Below are 9,133 nucleotides of genomic sequence, written 5' to 3' on the forward strand. Positions count from 1 at the left end.
AAGATCAGCTGCCTGGCAAAAAGTATGAACACTGGAAGAGCAACCCTCAGCTCTGTCACGATGGGAACTGCAGTCATAGCCACAGAACCCAACTGCTACCCCTCCTTGTTCATGTAAGGAGAGTTTGATCCACTTGAGGAGTATAATGTCCCTGATTTTTCAGAGTCCCTTTAAGCGTGTGCTTTTAAAGGTGCAAGCAGCCAATAAGAAGGCAATCAGAATATACGAGCCTTTTTACATGGGAACTTTTATTCTCATTGACATCTGTACATTCAAGTCACACATACTTTTAAATCTTTGATGGAGCTGGAGCACAAGAGCCTGATCTGTTTGAACAGTTTTAAGTTTATGCCTCAAAAGTAGCCAGGAAACTTGTGACTATTTCCTTCAACTTAGTTTCTGTCTGGTCAGAGATCTTCCCTTCAGTCCTGTTGAAAGAGTTTAGTTAAACTTCTAATGCAGAAGTAGATATATGGTCAATCCCTAAGACAAAGAAAAAAAGCTTCCCAACAAGCCTTCCCATTTCTAACAAAATTAGCAAATGAATTAAAGCATCTCTGTTTCATGCATGAAATTGTACCATTAACATAACACCCCTTCTCCATTTTAAGCATCAACTGGGTTTCCTAAGAACTAAAGTCATGAAGTTGAGCTCTAGACAGCAAGAAGGCTCATTTAACTTCCAGTTCTGGTACAGGCCTGATGTTCTGCGATACACTAAATTTAACAGTTCAGTGACCATTATCTGCACTCCAGCCATCAAGTCAATACCCTTGGAATGAAGCAAGATAAATCATCATACCTGATTGTGGAGAGGAGGGCCTGGTGCTGGCTCAGCATATGAGCTAGGAAAGCACTCTCAAATTTAGTGATTTTGCTGGGCTCCAGCTTGTCCAAGTGACCTCTTACACCAGCATAGATGACTGCAACCTGTTCCTCAATAGCCATGGGAACTGCAGAAAAGAAAGCACTCATGCCATCAAGTAACTCTCACGTCAGGACATATCAGTACTACACAGTCCTTTCTTTGAAAATCAAATGCACATATACAACATGGTTCGAGTAAGTCTACATTTACCATGAGCATAGAATGGACATAGTAAATGCTGCCACAAAACAAATCTCATTAGCAGAAGAGACTTATATGAAATGCACTTGTTAAATTCAAGACACTCACCATACTGTCCTTGTTTGAGAAGCTCTGTCAGACGTACACCGCGGTTCAGCAGCTGTTGTGTGGCAGCATCCAGATCAGAGCCAAACTGGGCAAAGGCAGCTACTTCACGATACTGAGCCAATTCCAGCTTCATGGTACCTGCCACCTACAACACAAGATACGGATCAGACTGAGTTTGATCACCTTTTAAATGTGTTTAGGAGTTTGCAGATTATCTTCAGGTGACAGTTGTCACAAGTCAGCTTTGTCTTCCATACCAGACAAGTGAATCTCAGTATTCTAACAGATGATTAAATGACTTGGACACAAGACTGGAGGGGATACCAAGCAAGTTTACAGATGACACAAAACTGGGAGGAGCTGTTTACTCCCTCGAAGGCAGGGAGGCCCTGCAGAGAGACCTCAACAAATTAGAGGACTGGGCAATCACCAACTATATGAAGTTCAACAAGGGAAAGTGCTGGGTTCTGCACCTGGAATGGGGCAACCCTTGATGTACATACAGACTGGGGAATGAGAGGCTGGAAAGCAGCACTGTGCTAAGGGACCTGGGGGTTCTGTTTGATAGCAAGTTGAATATGAGTCAGCTGTGTCCTGGCAGCCAGGAGGGGCAACTGTGTCCTGGAGTGCATCAGGCAAAGCATCGCCAGCCAGTCAAGGGAGGTGATTGTCCTGCTCTACTCTGCACTGGTATGGCCTCACCTTGAATATTGTGTGCAGTTTTGGTCACCTCAACATAAGAAAGACATTAAGCTATTAGAGAGCATCCAAAGGAGGGTAATAGAGATGGTCAAAGGCCTTAAGGGAAAGCTGTATGAAAAGCAGCTGAGGTCCCTTGGTCTGTTCAACCTGGAGGAGACAGAGACCTCATTGCAGTCTACAACTTCCTCGTGAAGGGAAGAGCAGGGGCAGGCACTGATCTCTTCTCTGTGGTTACCAGTGACAGAACCCAAGGGAATGGCCTGAAGTTGTGTCAGTGGAAGTTTAGGTTGGATATTAGAAAAAGGTTCTTTCCCCAGAGGGTGGCTGGGTATTGGAACAGGCTCCCCAGGGCAGTGGTCACAGCACCAAGTCTGACAGAGTTCAAGAAGAGTTTGGATGATACTCTCAGGGACATGGTGTGACTCTCGGGGATGGCCCTTTGCAGGGTCAGGAGTTGGACTTGATGATTCTTTTGGGTGCCTTCCAACTCAGCATATTCTGTGATTATATGCATTTCTAAAAATCCCACCTTTTAATAAAAGCATGGCTCCCCCAAAACAGTGACCACTGATATTAAACCTCTTTAATTCCATATATGGAGTAAAAGTACGGGGTTAAGAGAACATTCTCTATTTCTAGTTAGATCAGTACCCAGTTCAGCATACTGAAACTTTATCCTACATCTTTATGCAAATACTATTTTACTTTGCTCCCGCCTCTCTCAACATGCAATGGAAATATCAAAGAGATCCCCAGTTTGTTCTTTTATAGTTTCATAACACTAATGAACCCAAAGCTTTATTATTCCCTCGCTATTCACAGCTCTTTAGAGTAAAATGGGTTGGAAGGCCTACGCACTGCTCATCTCTAGCAAGAGGAGGAGCAGCAGTTTCATGCTTACCTGCTTCATAGCCCTGGTCTGAGCAGCAGAACCCACACGGGACACAGACAGACCAACATTGATGGCTGGACGGATACCTTTGTAGAACAACTCAGTTTCCAAAAAAATCTGTAGGAGAGAATTCTTTTATTATCTTGGTCAGAAGCCTGGAAGCCTCCTCAGAGACCTGTCAATAAATTACACAGAAGTACACTGGGATGTAAAGAAGTCCTACCTGTCCATCAGTGATGGAGATGACATTGGTTGGAATGTAAGCAGACACATCACCAGCCTGAGTTTCAATGACAGGCAAGGCAGTCAGAGAGCCGCCTCCAAAGGAATCATTCATTTTGGCTGCTCTCTCCAGTAGGCGAGAGTGCAAGTAGAACACATCACCTGGGTAGGCTTCACGACCAGGTGGACGACGCAGCAGCAGAGACATCTGACGATAGGCAACAGCCTGCATGGTATCAAGAAAGCTTTCAGACCTCAGTAGCTCATTTAACATTTTGAATTTCTAAACTTGAGGTGATCTTACAGCTACAAACACCAACGTTAGGACTATGAGGCCTATAAACAATGTTTCCTGACCTGTTTGGACAAATCATCATAGATGATTAATGCATGTTTTCCATTGTCTCTGAAGTATTCCCCCATGGAGCAGCCTGAATAGGGAGCCAGATACTGAAGGGGTGCTGCATCGGATGCTGTGGCAGACACTACAATAGTGTATTTCATGGCATCTGGAAAGAATTGGAGACACACACCACTGAGTATATTACCTCATCACGCCTGTAATCAGCAAATACAACACACACGAAGTACTAAGTTGCTGAAGCAAGCCCAGAGAGTATCATTACATTGTTACAGGAAAGCCCACTGTAATATGCCTGTTAGCTCAAGTAACTCAAGAAGTTTCAAGAGCAAGTCCATGGCAGCCAATGTCTAACACTCGCAGACTTCTTTCCCATTTAAAACGAAGTTTAAACTTTAATTAAGACACAATTTTGTTCTAGAACTAACTCAGCTTGAAAGTCCATGGTTTCCTGGTTGCTGCAAGGCAATACTACCCTTTGTTTCACAGTCCCAAATAAATTATTGTCCTAAAATGTGGGGGGTTTATTTCCTGCTAGGTATGACTCTGCTTGACCAGCAGGCAAAGAGGTAAGGTGCCTGATCTCTTGCAAGCTCTGTTACATATGCAGCCTTGGTCAATGAGATCACTGTTTCTGAAAAGGCACTATCATTTAATCCCTTATGTTTGGGCAGTAAAGTCTCTCTACTTAAATTTGTAACTGCCATTCACACTGACTTACATGCATATGAAACACATCAAGTCCATAAATACTTGTAGGCCATAGCTTGTCACCAGGCCTGTATGACTACCAAGAGGAAGCTCTCAACTCTGCTAAGAAAAAAAAAAAAAGGCCCTGATTTTTCCAGAAGCAATTCAGCAGTTTTGGGACCTCAAAATAATCTTCTAATGCAATGTAAAAAAAATGAGGGGTTTCCCCCCCCCCCCCCCGATACCTAGAAAGGTTCTCATCCACAAAAGTAAGTAGTTCACTTGTTTAATAAAAAAATAATTCTGTCTATAGTTGCAGCTAGGAGAAGTCACAGCACTATTCAGCATTATAATGAGAACAGGATGTCACTAGTTGCCAGGCTCAACCATTTCCAAAAATCTGTACCTGCATCAGTGAGCCTCTTCACCAGCTGAGCAACAGTAGATCTCTTCTGGCCAATTGCAACATAGATACAGTATAGCTTCTTCTTCTCATCTGTTCCATCATTGAATCGTTTTTGGTTGATTATTGTATCAATTGCAATTGAAGTTTTCCTGAGTAACATAGAGGTTGATAAGTTAAGCTGCCTACAGTTCTCCCAACCTCTACATAGTTTTGTGTTCAGCTCTGTACACTGGTGCTCACTGCACTCAAGTCTCTGTTTAAGGAAACATTTTTTTGGCTTGGACATTTAACTTACCCGGTCTGCCTGTCACCAATTATCAGTTCACGCTGGCCACGACCAATTGGCACCAAGCTGTCTACAGCCTTAATACCAGTCTGCATAGGTTCACGCACAGAGATTCTGGGAATGATCCCAGGGGCCTTTAAGCCAACTCTCCTACGTGTCTTAGATGCAATAGAACCCTTAAAAAAGAGGAAAGAAACTGTTGCAGTCTGTATCACATAGATAAAAGCAGAGGTAGTAAACACCTAGTTACACTTGCCTTCCCATCAATTGGATTGCCCAGGGCATCTACAACACGGCCCAGCAGCTCTTCCCCAACTGGAACATCCACAATGGCACCAGTCCTCTTCACAACATCCCCCTCCTTGATCAGTCTGTCATTGCCAAACACGACAACACCAACATTGTCGGGCTCCAAATTCAGTGACATACCCTAGGACAAAGTTCACATTATCCTGAGAAAACACATACAGATGTCTACAAAAACTGTCACAGTTTAATACCAATGTGATCGTTCTACAGTGTAGAATATCCAACATAATCTACCTCAATCTTATTTGTAACAATAGTCAATGTTCTGCATTTATGAACAGTGCATCTATTTTCTTCCATATTGGTTAGAAAACCTGCCTAAGCCTTCAACTTACCACATAATTATACTGAAGCAGTCTAGCATTGCCATTTATCTCTCTAAACAGAACAGAAAGGATAAGCGGGGTTCAAATACAACATTTATCTCTTGCCTAGGAATTGGATGAGGGAAAAGCACTAGCTTGTTCTCTGCCCAAGGTGAGGTAGGTCATTCAAATATTGGAAAAGCTGTTGCAGTACTCTCAGAACAGTCAGACAGCTTTTTAATTCTAGTCTACTCTTAGACCTACAAGAAGTCAGCAAATTGCACACTATTGAAGCAGAAAGGCTATTACTCAACAGTAAACAAAAAAGTCAGTCTGAAAACAAAGAAAAAAATCCAGTGCCAGATTAGTTTTTCTACTTCCTAGACAAAGACACATAGAACTCAAATGTTAGCCAGGAACCAGATACTGGAAGCAAAGTGTTATGAATTCAAAGAATATTTGCTTTTTCCAGTATTATTTCAACTAGTTACTACTTATTAAAGTTGCAATGAAGTTTGCAAGAGGTCCATATGGGTACCTCCAAGCATAGTCTCATTCTCCTTCTAAAGTCTTTTTTAAAATATATTTCTAAGCTAAAAAAACTGCTTTAGCGAAAGCTTACCTTGAGTCCAGAAGAGAATTCAACCATTTCTTCTGCTTGGACATTTCTTAGGCCATACACACGGGCAATACCATCACCAATTGAGAGCACACGGCCAGTCTCCTCAAGTTCAGCAGAGGTGTCAGCTCCCAAAATACGTTCCTCAAGAATAGAGGATACCTCAGCAGAACCTGGAAAGAGATGTTTCACACCAGATTTAGCACATGAAGTCAAGATATAAATTCAGTAAGTTTGTCTTGAATTCACAGGCCAAGGTGCCCTTTCTCTGGTATGCCACAAGGTCTAGCAAGCAACATGTTAGATGTATAATATAAATAACAGCTTTTGTTTTCTCAGCTAATAAAAGCAGCTTCAACGCATCATTACAAGATGGCTTCAATGAAAACATTGATGGCTGTTTAGTTACTAGTTTCCTTCGTTATGTCCTACACTATTAGTAATCTCTCCCCCTAGAAATTAATTAGATTAAATAATTAGTCTTAAGCTCAGAACAGACATGCTCTCTCCACTTGCAGAGCAGTTACTTAGACTGGAGGCATCAAAACACCTGTCAACTGATTGGTAATCCAAGATCCAAATACATTTAAAGAAACTTGATACATTTAAGAAGCAAGTTGTTCAATATAAGCTGTAAAAATGTCTTCTCCCTATTCATCAAATTTGTTTGTCAGGGTACCTCCAACAACCCCTTATTTTCTCAGCTAGGAAATAGTAAATAAAATTGTGAAACTTCTATTTCCTAATAATACCTTTAATAACCCTAAACCACTTCAAAAATTGTACGTGAACCACTATCAAAAACAGCAGTGCTGCTGTTTTCTCTAAACAGCAAAATGCTGGCAGCAAAGAAGTTATGCTCAAGGACACAAGGTCAAACCCTGGCAGGCCTGGGAAAGTCATCTGTTCCTTCATACTGTTACAAACAAGACAGGAAACTAGAGTTAGAGGCATTTTTTTCAAATAATTGTGCAAGAGTTATAAATATCAGAATAAGATAATTCTGAATCGAATCTTCATGAAGCAGGCAAACTGTGTAAGCTGACACGTGACCACTCCTTGGTTTGTGCATAATTTGAAGTTATTAAAGTGAAGTCTGCTGGATGTGACCATGTAACAGTTCACCGTTAAATACTGTAAATACATAAATGTCCTCAAGTGTTCTGTCAACTGACACACACATCATATTTAAATTCCGTTTTGTCTGATAGAGCAAGTTCTTAAACCATACTGTTATATGAAGACCTTTCTCAGACTCACCAGTTTTCTGAAAGCACATTTTGGAGGCATGGAGGTTTCTTGTAGAAACAAGTGCTGCACCTAGGGTGTTTCTGGAAATCTAAAATAAGAAGTAATTATTTCAGAAACAGTGAAATTTCCTCAATTATTAAAAAAAAACACATTAAGAGACAACACACTGACATTTTTTATCATGAGCACATACATTTAATGTGTCTCAGTTTTGAGTTTAGCTCCACAGCACTGCATTCACAAGTTGTAGTTATGGAACCAAGTCCAGCACTACTAAGCAAGGACAGATGGTAAAAGATGGCTCTGAATTACTTGCTGCATTTTTCTGCATTGCACTGATGTCACCATCACAGCAATACAGCTGATCCCAAAGCAACATCTCCTCTCGTTTGCCACCTTGGTGCTGAACATCAAATGCTTGGGGCAGAAAGAAATCACCGCACCCCTCATGGTTCTCCACAAGGGAGAAATAAGATTGTGTCTTCTAAGGGTTCACTTTCCTAAAAAAAAAAAAAAATCTGGTATGGCTAGAACATATGCAATAGCAGAAACAGCAACAATGACCAAAAAAAACCCCTGTGATAATGAATGCAATAAAAGGTTGTAATCCTATGTCCTAAGTAAAGCTACCAGTGCAGTTCCATGCACCGTTAATGCTCTTTGAACGCCTGGGCAGGCCTCTCCTCCGTTCACCTTCACAAGGGACACAGCGGGAACGGGTCGGGACAGATCTTCACACCCTCGCTCTCCCTACAAACATGGGGAAAAAACCCCACTACCTAGAAAAGCTTCACAGCTCAAATCCCTCACCTTGACTGGGATCTGGCAGCTTTCAGACATTAACCTGAACCGCCAGCTTCAAGCAGCATTAGCGGGGAAGCACAAGCCGTCCCCTAGACTTCCCCCCACCCACCTCCAAAGTGAGGGCACCCCCGCTCCCTCAGCAGTCTGAGCCCGCTGACAGCGCTGAGGTGAACATCCCCCCCCAAACTCCTGAGAGCGGAATGCCACAACCCATCAATGTCACCGCGGCCCCAAAGATGGCGGCGGCGGCCGCCTCCCACCACCACCTCCGCTCACTCCAGGGAGGGAAGAGCGCGCTCACCAGGCCGGCCTGCCGCGGCAGGGAGCGGGCGAGGGCGGCAGCCACGCGGGCGGAGAGCATGGCGATGGCGGCTCCTTCGGGGAAGGCTGAAGCAGACAGGAAGCAGCTGCTGGCCCTACGCTTTCTTCACGAAATGGCGGCGGCTCGCTCCGCCTATTTTAACGACGAGACCGCGCCTAGGAGGTGGGGTGATGTGTGGTCTGGAAGTGCTTCTCCCGCCGGTTCCCTCAGGTGTCGTGGTACCTTCCCTCTTTTGCGCCTCTAAGTGATGGGGGAATAGATGCATATTTATATATATATATGTAAAAATAAAAATAAGCTAAATGGTGTTTTTAGAAAAGTACCCTGCTGGGGTATGTACCCTTGAAATGGTGGGCGGAAAAGGCGGAGAGTGGCGGTGGGGTGGGGCTGGGGACAGGAGGACATGAGAAGGGCAGGGGCCGGTGTGAGGCGGAGGAGGTGTGGGTTATGGGACAGGAGCATGTGTACAGTGTGAGGGGTGGTGTGGGGCAGAGGGTAGTTGAGGAGCGACCCCCTGCTTTCTGGGAGCTATGAGTGCTTGCACTTCTGGCCACCCTGTCTCGATGTAGCAGCGAAATGGCAGAAGAAAAGCGTGACAGAGAAGTGCTGGCATCTCGCCTGTGCTCTGGAAATGGGTAGAAGGGACGTGCTGTGCAGCACCTTGTTGGCTTTTTTACTGTTACTGACTTGCGGAAACAAACCCCAAAACTCACAAAGAGTATTGAAGCAGGTATGTTTATTTACAGCGCTGGGTGCATGGGGGATATCTCTGCCCAGCATGCACACC

The 9,133-nt window shown here is 43.6% G+C and overlaps 1 protein-coding gene across 1 annotated transcript; it reads right to left on the reverse strand.

The window, feature by feature from the left end:
• Positions 1 to 228: 228 nt before the first annotated feature.
• Positions 229 to 8,479, reverse strand: LOC114070217 (ATP synthase subunit alpha, mitochondrial-like). The gene is made up of 12 exons (XM_027907466.1): positions 8,326 to 8,479; positions 7,230 to 7,308; positions 5,973 to 6,142; positions 4,993 to 5,166; positions 4,746 to 4,912; positions 4,451 to 4,599; positions 3,351 to 3,502; positions 2,995 to 3,219; positions 2,781 to 2,888; positions 1,178 to 1,322; positions 803 to 953; positions 229 to 428 (listed from the first exon to the last, which is right to left on the reverse strand). The coding sequence occupies exons 1-12, from the start codon at positions 8,383 to 8,385 to the stop codon at positions 347 to 349; spliced, it is 1,662 nt and encodes a 553-aa protein (XP_027763267.1). The 5' UTR covers positions 8,386 to 8,479; the 3' UTR covers positions 229 to 346.
• Between the last annotated feature and the right edge of the window lie 654 nt (positions 8,480 to 9,133).

The sequence above is a fragment of the Empidonax traillii genome, unplaced genomic scaffold (assembly GCF_003031625.1).
Source record: "Empidonax traillii isolate 1590-97213 ecotype Southwest subspecies unplaced genomic scaffold, ASM303162v1 scaffold1475:size161371, whole genome shotgun sequence".
Lineage (NCBI taxonomy): Eukaryota > Metazoa > Chordata > Aves > Passeriformes > Tyrannidae > Empidonax > Empidonax traillii.